Genomic DNA, 16,635 nt, shown 5'->3' with positions numbered 1-16,635 from the left:
GCATGCAGGCCGCCATCACGCTGTACCAGTGGGCCCCATAGACAGAGAAGGCTGTAAGGCACACTGACGGGGTGCAGTGACAGGCACCGCCATGCTGCACCAATGGGCCCTATGCACAGGGGGGGTCCAAAGGATAGTCGATTCCCTGGCTACCTGCAAAGGGAAAAGGACGCTACTTTCTATATGCCATACCTAGGTATCCAAGGATTCGATTAGGCCTTGAGACAGTAAACCACACTAGAAAAGGTATACCATATACCATGGTGAGAAGAGTGGTATGAAGACTTGGCTGGGTAGATAGGAAGCGATGGCATTACACCTGGGGCAGGTGAAGCACAGAAATGTAGGACTGGAAGGGACCTTGATAGGTCATATAGTCCAGTCTGCTGCACTGAGGCAGAACTACCTATTATCTAGACAGGTTTCAGAGTAGCAGCCGTGTTAGTCTGTATTCACAAAAAGAAAAGGAGGACTTGTGGCACCTTAGCGACTAACCAATTTATTTGAGCATAAGCTTTCGTGAGCTACATCGTGAGCTTCACGAAAGCTTATGCTCAAATAAATGTGTTAGTCTCTAAGGTGCCACAAGTCCTCCTTTTCTATTATCTAGACTATCCCTGACAGGCGTTTGTAATCTCCTGGAGGCCTTGCTTACACAGTGAATGGGAGAGGTGACAAGATTGAATCCTGCTGTATCCCACATTTGAGAGTCCTTGGGGAAGAAAATAATATACCCAATACCGCCCTCTAGGCTCTGCCAGATGGGACACCACACCCACCCCCTCAATGAGGAACTGTAAGCAAGTGGGCTAAACTACTCCCAGTAACTGGTTTCAAGGGCTGCTGATAGATCTGATAATATCAGTGTGGATGCTTTTTCTGGCATCCATCTTCTACAAATGGATCATCAGACAAAAATGTCATACTCCTCTCCAAGTCATAGCCTGGTCTCAAATCTAGCTAGTAAGGATCCAGGAGCTTCATAGACTCCAGATGCAACCAGAACAGTCTCATAACTATTGTCTCCATGATCTTCCCTAAAAAAGGGAGTTCTGAAACCCAGACAATACTTGGCGAGACTGTCAAAGTTAAACAATGCTGTCTATGTATTTTCTTGTATGGTTATCTAAGTACTGCTAGTTAAAGGCAGCTGATGTCTTGCCTCCTCAAAAGGAAGCAAGAAGGGAAATCCACAAAGAACCCAGGACAAAACTGTCAAAAGCACTTCAGTGACTTACAAGCCTAAATTCTGTTGACTTTCAAAACATTGCCCCCAGTGCCTTCCTGGAGTTCTTTTTTCAGCCTTGAGATATGTGTGTCCCTTCACAAGCAATTAGACACTGAATTCCCAGAATATTTTCTGCCTCGTTAAGTGAGGCTAGATAAAACCCTACTAAAAGAAGACTGAGCTTTTGCCCTCTTCTTCTCCAACATTGTCTACACGGTGTCAGCCTGACCACCTCGAATACAGTCGGTCTCCTCCCAAATGAAAGTTGAAAACATCAGAAAAGAGAGAGAAACTCTGCCCTGTTTCACATTCTGAATGTATCAGCCTGCCCCCTACTCCTATCCGTTCCGCTCACCTAGACCTCATGGATATGATGGTAGAGGAGAAGATAATATCTTAGACTCCCCCACATCCACAGCACAGGAAGAGAAAAATCTCTCCGGGCAACTATTGATCAGACTCCAAATGAGTTTTCCACCAGTGGGACTGGCCTCTGACCTGGCTGCCTCATCAGCTGCATGATGGAGACAAGAGGACCTGCTAAGATGGTGAGGGGGAAGGATAATGTCTCTTGTAGATGCAAGTACATGTTTGCTTTTGTGTTTAAGGGTTTTATAATATCTTAGAAAGCCATCAGAGGAGTCGTCGGAATGATTGAAAAACGCAATCCTGCAAATTCTGGAACCCTTTGGAGGGGTGTCACCAGCTTTTCTGGGAGAATAACAACTCCATCCTCATAAAGTAGTGATGGTACAATAGAGTGCCATAGAATAGATGGCTTAATAAATTGATAGCACCAGATTAAGAAATTACATCATTAGACAGATAGATAACAGATGAGTTAGCAAAGAAGAGTAATCAGGGAGGGTTGGAATGGCTAATCTCATTGGCCTTGGAATTAGGTACAATGCAAGGATAAATTTGTCCAATTTTTGGATTCAGAGTATCTTCCCCTTTTGGCCCAGGCACTATCTGTCTCCACACACTCTATTATGCTAAAAGTAGCCTATAGTGAATGTATCAGCTTGGAAGCCTGTTCATTATAGCAGCCAGCTATGAATCACCATCTAAATAGTTAGTCATCCACCTGGCCATCTATCAAAACATATTCATTCTGAACCTGAGGGACATGTATTGGGAGTGCCTCAGAACCGCTGAATGAATGTGACTCTGTGGGTGGAGGTTTAATTGTGTATCCAGTACTGGTTTCACTGCCCGATGGCTGGTGGCCTACAAAGAGAATATAAGAACTGCTACTGGAGATTACCCTTTAGTGCAAGGTCGTGCGAGCGACAAAATCTTCCCTTTCAGGCCCCAGAGTAGCCGCACAGCCTCAGGGCTGCAGTAACCTCTCCTTCAAATGAAGGCATGACTGCAGCGTGAGTAGGAACACCCATGCCAACTTTAAATCCAGCTTGTGTGGGGAACAGTGGTAGTGAGCCCACACTACCCCATCTTATCTGTCCTAGTACAAGCCCGCTGGGGACCCTGGATACATACTCAGGGTCCATGCCACTACCTATTCTCTACTACTGTTACTCGCGCTGGCTAGATTAAAGCTAACACAAGTGTAGCTACCTGCGCTGCAATCACAACTTCATTTGCTGTGTAGACATACCCTGGATCCTGCCTCTCCCCTAGACAGGGATGTTGTGACTAGTGGAGCCCCAACCCTTGACCCTGTGGCTCCAAACTGTACTAGGGTGGAAGGAGCTTTGTGGCCCAAAGGAGGTGCCGGTGCCAGGAGTAGGCTCCCTGTGCTTTTGACCCCCATTTGTGGACGTGGGCCGGTCCTGCTGTCTGCTAGACATTCCATGCTGCAGTTGCGGGGGCCGCTGGGTTTGTCCTGATGTCTGCACTGTGTGCTGTGTGTCCTTAAAACTATGCAAAACCCACACTGTCTTCATGAAGATTTTCATGCATAGAGACACATTGCTGCGGTTGTCTTAGAAAATAAACCCCAGAGGTCCAGTCTGATTAGCGGCAAACACCCATCCATTCATTACCGGGATTTGCTAAATTGGTGCCAAAAGGCTACTTTCCTGAAAAATGATTAATTGTAATATGATGAACTGGAAAAAAATATTAGAAAAAAAGGAAAGAATTATGTGACATTAAATTATTGGGTCACACCATCTGCAGATATGAAAAAGTGGCCATGTGAGCTGCTTTTCATAAGATTAAATAATCAACTGCATCAATTCATGTAGGAGCTTTGACTTTTATTAAATTTGGTTACTTCTCTTACAACATATATTGTGTATGTGGAGCTATTAACCAATGGCAATATCTAACTGGGGGCTCCTTTAAATAGAGATGATGTTTGTAATAAACTGGCTGCCCCAGTTATCTATCGATAAGGTTGCCCCACTGGCTTGAGTCGTTAACCCTGTAGAGTTGTTTCCATAAGGTGAAAAATCAATAATATGAGTCAGGTCTGTTCTTGGTTTAAACTTTTGTAACCAAGGAAGCCCCACAGTCCTCTTAGCTCTGACCTGTCATGTGGCCTATTGCCTTGGGCAGTAGTCTTCCATTGTTTGCAGCAATATATCTTTACTACATGAACAGACTTAATTGCTCCCGCTGTTGAGCCTGAATCAGTATGCTTGGCACACCCATTGGCTTTGATGACATGTGAGATTGTCTTTCATCATAACAGCAGTGATCTGCACTACCAAACAGAAGACTTGGGTAGCCCCCAGGACAACTGATTCCGGGGAAGCCATGGAGGTGTCTGTTCATCGACAAGAGCTAGTGAATGTTTCAGATCTAATTGCACTTTTCCTTGTTTGCGCAATTAGTGTACTTTTTGCCCTTTACACGGTTTGGAACAATTGAACATGACTGGTCAGTTGACAGGGAGTCTCATTTACTGCAGATGGTGTCTTGTTTGAGATTGTAATGCTGCAGGGGACTATTTCAAGTAATTATAATTTTAATGGGTTTTTTTAATCCAAACTTTAAATTTTGAGCATAAACCAAGAATCCAGAATCAAAGACCTGCTTGTTTTTCTAATTCCTGTAGGTCCTCAGATACAATGGTGAGGGACTTAGACAGACAGACAGTATACTGGCAAAAAGAGCCCACCTAACACCCAGACTGCTGCAGCTGCAGTCCATGCAAATAAAGGAGTGGCAATCTGGTTGCATGCCAGGGGAGATGAAAGAGACACTAACTGAAAGTTAATAGCTCTGATTCTAACCTAGAGGATCTTCCTGCATAACTGTCAGATTCTCTTCTGAACCTCTTTGGTGCACAGAGCGAACGACGAAAAAAGTCAGAGACTTGATGCTGCACACTTTGTCCTCTCCCCTAGATTACAGGGTGAATTTAATGGAACTTCCACCCAGCTTCTCCAGGAGTCATCCCACAAATCCATTTGTTACCAAAAATCCAAGTTGTAAATTCAGTTATCTCAGTTCATAGCACAATGCTGGGAACTGGAACATAGCATGAGCTCATTCCATGCAGAAGGCAGATGGAACTTGTTAGTGAATTCATCACTTGGACTTGTTTTTATGGAAACATTGTGATAACTCTTGGCCAGAGCCAAAGCCCATTGAAATCAGTGTGAGCCTTTCCATTTACTTCAGTGGCCTGTAGACCAGGCACTCTGAGTCTAGAAGCTGTATCCACCTAGCCACTAGCAAAGCAACGTTGAACAGTCCGGGATCATATACAATCAGGTACAATGGTCATCACTGTTGTCATTCCACCTTAACTACTGCAGCCTGTTCCTTTCTTACCTACCCAACACCTATATCACCTCCCTTCTATCCAAGATCATTTCCCATTGATCTCACCAAGCTGCCCCTTCTTTGAATGCATCCATTTGCTCTCTCTTTTCCACCAGATCATGTTCAAGCTTCATGTCTTCAACCCAAGGCCCTTCCCACCCCTTTTCCTACTTTATTATTATTTATGGGTTTTGCCCTCGCACCTAGAGGCCCCAAGTGATTGGGTCCCCACCATGTCAAGGATGGTACAAACATATCTAGTTTTCTTTCATTCTGCGTGTGACACATGAAACATCCTCCCAAAACAGATCTGGAAGGCAGCTACGCTCTTCTGCTTCCACTTTTTTCTTAGCACACACTTCTACTTGATGGCTGCAAGAAATTAGCCGACTACTATGGTCAAGGGAGAGTATTGCAGGTTTTATCCCTCTCTCTTTCCCTTCCATGATGGTCCCTATGGCTGGTAGTGGGAATGGACGTATCCACAGGACTCTCTCCAATAAGATGTGGTCCATAGTATGCAAAGGTTTGAGAATGCTTGGGGTAGGTCATTCAATCAGGAATCCAAAACCATAACCAGGTGACTTCTGTGACCAATCCCACAGCCCAGATTCTACAAACTGAATAGTGAACAACCCATGATAACCCATAGGCCCAAATGTGTTGATAAATAGTATTTGACAAACAATTCCAAGGAATGAACAAATTCAGGAAGGGCAGGATCAGTTCACAATTTGCAAAGGGTAGAAAGGGTCAAATCACATGATAAATTGTTTGCAACAAATGGTTTGACCAAACAGTTGCAGCCTGGAGAACTGGACTCTGTGATCTAATAGCACAGACAACCTCTGTTATCTCAAGTGATTGACACTTATAGGGACAAAGGTGGTAATTTTGATTTCTCCAGCTGTGTGTGTGCGCTTCGACCATTGACGCCGGTGTCTGTGGCTTTATGCCTCCATGTGCTGTGGTAGGCTAGTGCTGTGAATGTCAGGTCATTGATATACTAATGCTGTTGCTAGGAGCTGATGATTGACTCCCAAAATGCTAAATAGAGAGGCACAGCATCTGTCGTAAAGAGATCAATTCAGGTGTCAAGCAGATTACTTTTAAAGGTCGATGGTATTTTTCTTTCACCATAGGCTGTATTCGTTGCTTTTTTTAACATGCTGCTGTTCCCGCCACAGCTATTTTTCCCCTGAAATGCTCCATACAAAAGTTCAGTTTTAGCTGAGCGCTTGCCGGAGTTTCAGTGCTGAGCATGGTGAGGAGAGGTAAATTCAGAATTACGCTTTTCTGCTTGGGCTTTAGACACAGGCTTTAGATCGGGCTAGAGGCACGGTAGGATTGAGGCACCTAACTGCCACTTTAAGTACCTAAATTCCAGAAACAGGCTCCACTGGGATGCACGAAGCCCCCACTCGGCTGCCCCCAAATGCCGTAGGTGAATAAACTCGTGTGGCGCGTAGACTTTTGCAGTAAAAGTTCCCTAGGTGCCTATGTTTCGCCTCCGAGCATGCACATGGCCACCTCATGCCAGGCAGCTGGACGCCTGAGCCCTAGTACCGTGCACAAACTGAGGGGAGACAGATGTTCCTCACCTAACTCTCCTGTGGGACCTGAGCCCATAAAAGTGGTCAGACCTCACCTCCTGGATCAGGCCCCTAGAGCAGGGATCTCAAACTCGAATCACCACGAGGGCCACATGAGGACTAGTACATTGGCCCAAGGGCCGCATCACTGACCCTCCCCCTCACGTTGCCCCCGGCCCCGCCCCCACTTCACCCCTTCCATGAGGCCTCGCCCCTGCCCCGCCTCTTTCCACCCCTTCCCTGCCCCCATTCCAACCCCTTCCCCAAATCCCTGCCCTTGTCCCACCTCTTCTCCGCCTCCTCCCCTGAGCACACAGCTCCCCCACTCCTCCCCCTCCCTCCTGGAAAGCACTAAGTGCCACAAAACAGCTGTTTGGTGGCGGGAAGCACCTGCAGGTAGGCAGAGGAGTAGGGACGCGGCGCACTGGGGGGAGGGGGAGGGGAAGTAGGGGGAGGGGACCCTGGCAGGCCACAGGAAATAACTCCGTGGGGTTTGGGGGGACTCAGGGAGCTTGCCGGGCAGCTTGGCGGGCTGCAGGAAATAACCCAGGCCATGTGTTTGAGACCCCTGCCCTAGAGGGTGAGCTTACACAAAACAGCCAGAGGAAGAGGTTATGATGGCATCCACCTTAAAACTTTCAGCCCAGTGGTTACAGCACTCAGCTGGCATGTGGGAGACCCCAGTTCAAGTCCCACCATTGCCTGAGAAGAAGGGGTCTGAACAGGGATCTGTCACCTCTCTGGTATATGCTCTACCCACTGGGCCCTGGGGTGTTCTGATGTTCAGCACTGTATAAATGATGAAGCGGGGAGAGTTTGAGAGAGCGATTCCATAGGCTCCTGGGTAGAGCTCTGCCCTGGGAGCTGGCTGGCCCAGCATCCAGTTCTCCTGCTCCAGTGCCTCTTTTTAATAATCCAGGGTGGAACCGCTTCAACAGGAGAGACTGGGGCAGCCCCACATCAGGATATCCTGTAGCCCAGGGGTGAGAGCGCCCCTCTGAGAGGTGGCAGACCCCAACTCACATCTGTGCTTCCCCTCAGGTGGAGGGGGGGCTTGACCCAGGTGTCTCCCACCGTAACCACTGGCATGAAAGTGAGAAGGTAGACAGTGGCACCATCACCTCCTGCTACAATGACATGGGTGCCTAATGCCAAGAGAGTTTGCAGTTGGGAATCCCAAACTCAGGGAGGTGCCTCCTGGCAGCCCAGGCTTTAGGTGCCTCTCTCTGGGAGGGATGGGGCTTATCATGTATCCCTCCCCTTGGCATCGCCCATTGGCCAGCTGAGGCAGCTCCTCACCTAGTGTGTTGGCTTTTGTGAATCCCATTCTGAGATACCCGTCTCTCCCCATTCGTGGTAGAGGGAGCTCAGGTGTTGTGAATCCCAGTGATTGTCCAGGTGCCTAAAAGTTAGGCCTGGTGATGCTCAGCGGCACCCTGTCTACTTTTCCTTGTGACTCTAACCCACACTGGGCGTCGTCGGATTCAGAGTGGCTCTGCCAGGTGTGTGTCGGCTCATCTCCTTAAACATGCAGCATATTTACACACGTATGGCCCATCATGGCAGCTTCGGCTGTACAGCTCAGCACTGCTGTTATTGCCCGTTGTCCTGTCTCACACTTCTAAAGCCAAGAGCGGTCTCATGAACGCGTGCGGACCACTTCTTGTTCAGATTCACGTCTTTATCTCCAGGTCACTCTATTTGACTTGATTGGCTTGAAGCTCAATTGATAAACCTAATCTGGCTTCATTATCCAGATGGTCAAAACAGATTGCTCAGAAGCATACAGGGGCCATTAAATAACTCATCATTTCCATGACCCACTAGAGTGCTGCTCTGCGAGCACCTGGGGTTCATTAGTTATGTCAGGACTGTCAAGCTGTCTGCGAGATAATTATCAGGCTACATAGTACAGCCACACAAGCGTCCTTCTGTATCACGGGGTGGGCTGTGTGTGTGAAATTCACTGATTAGGTGGGCTTAAGTGGGAGCTAGGCCTTTTGTTGGTCTCCTGCACAGGGGTGGATTTCACTCTGGGAGGAAACTCTTCCCTAATGAAATCTCAGCATCTGGTGACTTTTTGTCTGTGTGTGAGTGTGGAATGTGCAAAGGGAGATCTCGAATGTGCTGCAAAAGGAAGGAAGGGGAAAGCCCACGTTCAGTACAGGATAGTTCCAACCGCCCCATTACCCCTTAGATTCTGTGTGACCCACAGCATGTTTGTGTGCCATCCTTGTGTTATCATAGAAATGGAAGGGACCTTGAGAAGTCATCAAGTCCAGCTCCCTGCACTGAGGCAGGACCAAGGAAACCTAGACCATCCCTGACAGGTGTTTGTCCAACCTGTTCTTAAAACCTCCCATGACGGTGATGCTCATATCATTATTGTGTGTGTTCACCTAAAAACAGAAGGGGGGGAAATATCCCTTCTCTGCTCTATACTGAACCACCTTGGGCTGCCTATGGGCAACATCAGAGGCAAACAAGCCTCCAGGCTATGACTTGACTTTCTCTCCACTCTGCATCTCTGTAGCACACATCAGCATCTGTCTTTCTGCCGCTCCCATGGGCCAGCGGTTTCTTTTTGTACGAGACACGGTCAATAAAAAGAACCGATGAATCAACTAACAATTGAGCATTATCAGCCTGCTTCTGACATAACTGCAGAGACCTACTCCATCCCCAGGGAGGGGTCAGTAGTCTATTTTATATGGGTAAAAATCACCATTTCATAATTCAAGTCTCTTTTTATGATGGTTATGGAAATTGGACTAGGAAAACAGGGAATGTGGGTAGCACCCAATTTATAGTATGTGCAAGTTTGGGAGTGGGCAGCAGCTTACAGGGACACATCACCTTCAAAATCACACTGCGATCTGAAGACATTTGGCTATGATTGTTAGGTACAAGTGTGTTATGATTTTGTATTAGCGTGGCGCCTGAAGTCTTCAAAAGAAACCGAGGCCCCATCATGCCGGTGCACACACAGAGTAAGAGACAGCCTCTGTTGTGAAGAGCCTGCACCCAAAATACACCAGACAAAGGGTGGGGGAAAAGGAAGCATTATCAGACCTTTTACAGAGGGGGAGATGAAGCACAGAGACGCTAACTCATTGCCCAAGGTCACACAAGAACTGTGTGGCGAAGACAGGAATCAAACCCAGGGATGAGACCCTTGTTGCCACTTTACACCCAATAAAATGGCTGGAGCGGCATAAAGAGGCTCTAAGGGTACGTCTACACAGCAGCTAGACACACGCGGCTGGCCTGTGACAGCCGATGTGGACTGCGGGGCTGTTTCATTGCTGGGGAGACTTCCGGGCTCGGGCTGGAGCCCAGGCTCTGGGGCCCTCCCGCCTCACAGAATCCTAGAGCCCGGGCCCCACCCTGGGCTCAGAAGCCTACATTGCAATGAAACAGCCCCGTGAGCCTGAGCCAGCCACGGGTTTTTCATTGCAGTATAGCCCCGGTTCTGGCTACGATTTGGTCATGCAGGTTGCAGAAGTCATGGAATCCATGACTTCCAGAGACCTCCGTGACTTCAGCCTGCGGTGCTGTGGTGTCCCCTGCTGCCCGCGGTGGCTCGGAGCCCCCCACCGACTGCAGCAGCTGGGAGCTGCAGAGTATCCCCGTGGGCGGGGACCCCTGGAGCTCTGAGCCACCGCGGGCAGTGGGCTCCCCTGCGCCCCGCAACTCCCAGCTCTTGCAGGCAGCAGGGGCTCCCAGAGTGCCAAGCCATGGGTGGCAGAGGGACCCCGCAGCTCCAAGTCATGGGTGGCTGGGGGACCCTGGGAACTCCCAGCCAGGGTCCCTACAACTGCCCAGCCACCGTGGGTGGCGGGGGACCCCAGAGCCCCAGCAGCAAGAATGGGTGCTGGAGCCTTTTCCCTCCCAGTTTTGTCACGGTTATTTTTAGTATAGGTCACAAACAGGTCACGGGCTTCTGTGAATTTTTACTTTATTGCCTCTGACGTGCCTGTCACTTGTACTAAAAATCCCCATGACAAAATGGGGGCCTTAATTATGAGGTGCTCTAGTATTGTGGTAATGGGGGCTGTAGACGCACATAAGCTAGACCGTAAAGCCCTCAACATTAGCAAAGGAGACTCTGGGTCATTGCAGAACTCGGACCTCCCTTTTCTGAAATTGACTCGATTTCAAGTTGACAGCATACTCTTCACGGGAGAAGCGGGTTCCTTCTGAATACTCACACCCTTCCCTCTCTGCCCTCAGGTCCGCTCGGCCGCGAGAAAACGCTGGCATCGCTGGCAGGACCACCACGCCCTGCGGGTGCGCGTGGCACGGGCTATGTCGATTCCCACCTCCCCAACGAGAATCAGCTTCCACAGCATCAAACAGACGGCAGCAGTTTGACCACACAGACGTCCAGCCACCTTCAGAGTTTTTCCCTCTTCCCCTTTTTGTCTGTCTTTCCTCCTTTTCTCAGCACTGTGCTCTTCTTGCAGCGAGACGCTCCCTTGTGTCTTGGTGGACATTTGTCCATTTATATATGAGGCTGCTTTAAGGCAACCGGCCAAAAATATAACAAAGAAAGGAGTGCAGGGGGGAGAAGAGGGGAGCAGGTTTAGGAACAATGGGATTTAAAACTGGTAGCCCCATTCGGAGATTTTCAGCATCTAATGACAAAGGGGAAAAACCTGGTGGAAGGAACAATCGATTTCATTTTTCTTTAAGGATTGTGGTTAAAGAGACTGTTTTGACAAATTGCCCGCCTCATTCCACACTTCAGCTCCTAATGATTTCAACAGGTTTGTTCTGTAGATCGTCTGTCTGTCTCCTTCTTTGAACTTGGTAAAAGTCTTGCCTAGTGAGCAAGGGAGCAGGCAAAAGGGGATCTGGCAGGTGTTTGGGGGGATCGGGATGTGTGTATCTTCCCCACTGCTCCCTCTTCTGGGTTAGGGAATCACTGGTCTATTTAACAGCCAGCTATTTGTCCTGCTGGCACCCAGCCTTGTTCACATATGAGGTTTTGAAACGGACAAACTCAGCCGTATCTCTGGATCTCTCTATAAATTACTGTGTTTCATCTCTGCTTAGCCGAATAGTTTGAAACTGTGTAAGCAGCCACCGGACCTCTTTGTTTTACCTGGTGGCATGGAAAGGACAACTGAGGATCTGCTCAGCTGTATTGCTTGGGTTTCAAAATAATAAAATAAAAGGGAAGCTGTGTAAAAACTCATAACGCTGATGGTGACGGGGATATTTGAATTACGAGGAATGTGCAAAGTGCTGCACGAGGACTTTCTATTTTGTGTTTTGAACTAGAGCAAATGTATCTACTAGGCTTTTTATGTGATGTTCAGAAATACTGTATATTTTCAATAATAAACACTATTCTGGGTTGGTTTCTATTGATCAAGATGGCTTTTTAGGTTGGGGAGGAAGAGGAAATGGGGTCTGGGTGTTAGTGAGAGCATTTGATACCTAAGCATGGGAAATGGAAAGCAACAAAACATCTTGGACAAAGAGAACCCACTTGAAAAAAACATACCGCAAAAGGGCCCTTCAAAGGAACAAGAAATTCCTCCATTCTCAGGGTATTCTCTTTGCATCCGATCCCTGAAGAGCAGAGCCTAGATGACATCCCATTGCTGGGCACAGTTCCTTTCATCACACTCAATTTCAGTAGCGAAGAAGAAAGCAGGTTATAAAATATCCTCTCTCTCCCTAGAAAAAAGAATCTCCCCCAGCACCTGGGTGACTTGTTCTGTTCAGGTTAGCAGCAACACAGCTGCCAGGGGTTTCGTGGAGGGAAGTTGCATTTTTCCTTCTCGGGTTTGTGGAGCTCCAAAGACTTCCCTGCTGAGTTCGGTCTCTAAGCCCACAAACCTCTCTGCTCTCTTCCAACAGGCATCTTCTCTGTAGTGAGCCAGACTCCTTGAACGTTCTAACATGTTGTGGATAAAGGCTGGGACCGTTTTAGCCCATTAAAATGGTATGACTTGCCCTCACCTTGAATTTTTAGATTCATTTCAGGGAATGAGCTGTGTGCACCAAGAAGAAATTGCTTCCTGGGAGTGTCTGATGGAAGAAAGTACTCGCCCACTTTGTGGTGGGGGCTAATTAGATCATATCCATACAGTCCCTCTGAGGCTATAAAGCACAGAGGTGTGCAAGATATTTGCAAGAAAAAGCAAAGCTATTCAAGGTCAATTAGGTTTTTCATCTCCTTCCAAACACAGAAGTTGGGGATTGGTCCTGCTTTGAGCAGGGGGTTGGACTAGATGACCTTCTGAGGTCCCTTCCAACCCTGATATTCTGTGATTCTATGAATCTGTGAAATGATCCCATTTTCATGGGGCATTTCAATGAGGTAAATGGCTATTTCAAGTAGTCTGGCTTCCCAAAGAACTGAGACCAGACAAACCCCTAACAGTTCTGCTGAAATAAGCACCCGAACGTACAGATGCTTGTCCAAACTTTCGGAACTTCCAGGGTCTGTAAAACCCAGCTGGAAGTCTCGTGGGTGCTTCTTTGAGCTGAACTGTTAGAGGTTTGCCCAACAATTATGAGTGTGTATTCATCAAAACCATCCATGTGGCCTTCAAAAGGGTTTAACATTTGGAGCCAAATATGGTCTCAGATGAGTGTAAATGCAATGTTTACTGTTAGTAGCCCTAGTGTATTGTTACCAGTGTCACAGTACACTTCTAGAACTACTCCCTTATTGTACAATGTATGTATCAGTACGTGCCCCTTTCTGCAGCCCTTACTCACGCTGGGCCAAAGTATCTGCAGGAGCAAAGGGATGCAAGCCCATTGACTTCAACAGAGTTTTGCCCACTTACACCAGCAGAATATTTGTCCCGCATAGTCAGACTTTTGTAATAATCCCACTGAGTCCAGTGGGACAGGTCGAATTACTAGCAGTAACTGCGACTAACCCTGAGTTAAGGCTGCCGAATCAGGTCCAATGTGTTGTAGCGGTTCTATTCTGAGAATTACCTAGTTGATCTGATTTCCTGTGTCAAGATTATGACAACACGCAGTTGCCTTTCAGGATCATCTATCAAGGGGACAAATAGTTTGTGTCATTTCTCTGCAGAGGGGGAGATACTGAAAAGATCAACTCTATTTTGTTTCTGTGGTGCAGCAGTGGAAGGAAACAATGGGTTTGCCATTGAGAAAGGATTTATGAGTTTTCGGGTTGCTTTCTGGATGTGCCTGGGCTGCAATCAGGCAGTGCAATTGCTGCTCTTGTGGATGGACCCAAGACTGCTTTAATCTAGCTAGCTGGGGTCCTGGACTGGCAAAGCCACAGCAGCGTGCGCTTCACCACAGGCTAGTCCCATGGATTTCAATACATCTCCACAGACTACTAACGGGGGCTTGATTTTCAGTTACACTAGACCCCTTTGGCCCACACTGGCAGTGTCAAGGGGCCTGACGGTGGGTGAGAATGTTACACCCAGAGAGATTTTATTGGGATGAAGTGCAAGGAGGATGTTTGCAACATCCAATGCCAGTGCAGAGCATGGATTTGCAAACCTTCAGCATAGAATTGTTTCAAGTTAAAGCTAAGCACATGCAGGTAATACACACTGGGAGAATTTATTTGTATTTATTTTTGGTTTACCATGCAAATACAAAAGCACTGTTCCTTGGTTTGATTTCCCATGAAAGATTTCTGCACCTGTCAGCCATTCCGACCCGCTGAGCCCTGGAGGCAGAGTTACATTTATCCAAAGCGATGCCACCTGACTAGGTCTTGCTTCCCTGCCAGCTGCCTTCTTAAGAGCAAGATTTTCGAGAGTTCCTCAAAGAGCAGGAAGAGAAGTCTTGATGGTGGCATTTTACCAGAGTACGTGGAGTGGGTGTCGTATACAGTGACGGCACAGGGGACCATAGCTCTGCAAACGTCTTCATGAGTGTAAATGCCAATAATCTGACAAAAAGAGGACAAGGGCAAGATTTCTGTCATCTCCGGCAGATCCTCAGCTGATATAAATTAGCCCAGCTCTATTGAAGCCAATGGAACTAGGCCCATTTACATCAGCTGAGGGTCTTTCCCTGGCCAGTCTGCTAAAAGACATTTGCTATGAAGGGCCTGATGCAAAGCCCTCTAAAGTCAATGGAAAGAAAGATTCCCAGTAAATTCAGTGGGCGCTGGATGAGGCCCCAAATTGGTTGTGTAATTATTGACATCACAGAAGCCAAAACATCTGAACTCCTTGCCAGCACCAGAAACAAAGAACCATTAGTGTCTAAACCGTGTGGTTAGCTCTGCTCATTTTGAGTAGCAAGCCAGCGAGATCCCCGGATGAAAGCTGCAGTAGAAATAGGGAGTGGAATATAGCAGCTCTAGAACAGTGGTCTCCAAACTTCCTGGCTCGCGCACCCCCAGGGTGAAGACCAGAAGGCCTGCCACAGACGGAAGAAGAACGGAAGACCCGCCGCAGGCAGGCAGGCCGCCGGAGGGGAACTCCAGCCATGGACGTGCAGAGCTGCCACTGAAGGAAAAGAAAGGCGGAGTGCCCTCCGGTGGCACTCCTGCTGCTGTACACCCCCTGGGATCATCTCGCGCACCCCGGTTTGGAGACCACTGCTCGAGAAAAGGTATGCTGTTACGCTGATCAGTATTGTCTCCTTGTTTCCTCATGCTCCCCCGTCGGTCTGTCTACATCCACCTGTTGTCTGGCTGACACTTAGATTGTAAGCTCCTTGGGGCAGGGACCGTCCTTTTGTTGTTTGTCCAGCACCTAGCGCTGAGGGGACGTGGTCCATGGTTGCGGCCTCTAGGCACTATGGCAATACAAATAATGATAAAATGGATGTTGGTGTGGTCAGAGAGAATGGGATGGTTTTATAGATTAAGGCACTAGACTGGGACCTTGGTAATCTAGGTTGGGTTCCCAGCTTCCTGGGTGACCCTAGGCAAGCGTGTCTCTGCGGCGTGGTAGGTGTTGTGTACAGATAACGAACACTGATCCAGACTGAATGTGTTCTGTATGCCGAGAGAGTGAGCAGGAATGTACCGAGGCAGCTCAGGAGCGGGCAAGTCGACACTTGCATCGACCCCTGGAATCTAAGCTGTGGTTAATTAGCTTAATGAGCTGGTTGCCATATAGCCAAATGGAGGATTTCTTCTGCAGACTGTGCAGTTGCAGTCACTGCCTGCGTCTGACTGGAATTGAGGTTTCTCCTAAAACAATATGTAGGTGAGGGAACAAAGAATGTATTTGCCCTACAACGAAAGTCAGTGGAATGTGTCCCGGGTCATTGTCTAGTGGCTAATGCAGAGCACAAGGAGTTAGCAGAGCTGGGTTCTATTCCCAGCTCTGGCACAGGTGCGCCATATGACCATGGGCCAATCACCTGACTGCTCTGTGCCTCAGTTTCCCCACTCATCAAAGGGAGGTAACCATTCCCACCTTAGCATGCCGGTGCCCTTCGGCAGGTACTGGAGAAAAATACAGCCCTGTTATTCAGTTAGGATTAGATGCTGACTTCAGGCAAAGGCTGGTGTGTAAGTTGCCTCTCCCCAGGAGTAGCACTGCGGAGTCTCATGCCTCAGGTCCTCCCCTGCTTCCCCCTCAGTCCCAGGCGAGGTAGTAACTCACTGCCAGCCTGCATCAGTGATCCATTATTAGCCGCTCCACACAACGTTAGCTCTTCTACTCTGGACAGCAAGTGGAGGGGCGAGCCAAAGCCCTGTCCACACTCCCCCCGCCCCCCTCACCACCACACACACGGCAGGAAGTAATGAATCCAAGCAGCGGTGTAAGGGGAGTGGTTACTCCAAGTGACAGTCTAGGTCTCAGCCATCCTTAGGAATGAATTCAAATCTCTGGCATCAACAATGCAAGTCTTCAAGAAGCGTTTCCTTCCTGAGGCCCTGTGTAGCTTTGATTTACTGTCCTTATTACAAACCACTGATCTATAATAATAATAATTAATAATACTTTGCAAGCCAAAACGTTCAGCTAGTAGCAGTGACCATGGGGCCATTTCTGTGCTGCCCCGCCCTCCCTTGTTTTGAAGTGGTCTAAATGTTACGTGCGGATTTAAGATCTCCCCCAGTGTTGCCTTTTTACCATGAAGGGATTAGAAAGCTAA

The 16,635-nt window shown here is 48.1% G+C and overlaps 1 protein-coding gene across 2 annotated transcripts in view; it reads left to right on the top strand.

Moving 5' to 3' along the window:
- The window catches only part of CRHR2 (corticotropin releasing hormone receptor 2), a 255,839-nt gene extending 244,907 nt beyond the window's left edge, over positions 1-10,932 (top strand). For both annotated transcript variants that reach the window (XM_077809521.1, XM_077809522.1), the window contains one exon: positions 10,792-10,932. In XM_077809521.1, the coding sequence (XP_077665647.1) occupies positions 10,792-10,932 (141 nt within the window). The remainder of the gene's footprint in view (positions 1-10,791) is intronic.
- The last annotated feature ends 5,703 nt before the right edge of the window (positions 10,933-16,635 follow it).

This window comes from Eretmochelys imbricata, chromosome 2, assembly GCF_965152235.1.
Source record: "Eretmochelys imbricata isolate rEreImb1 chromosome 2, rEreImb1.hap1, whole genome shotgun sequence".
In the NCBI taxonomy this organism is placed as follows: Eukaryota; Metazoa; Chordata; order Testudines; family Cheloniidae; genus Eretmochelys; species Eretmochelys imbricata.
This window is presented reverse-complemented; position numbering and strand designations above follow the sequence as displayed.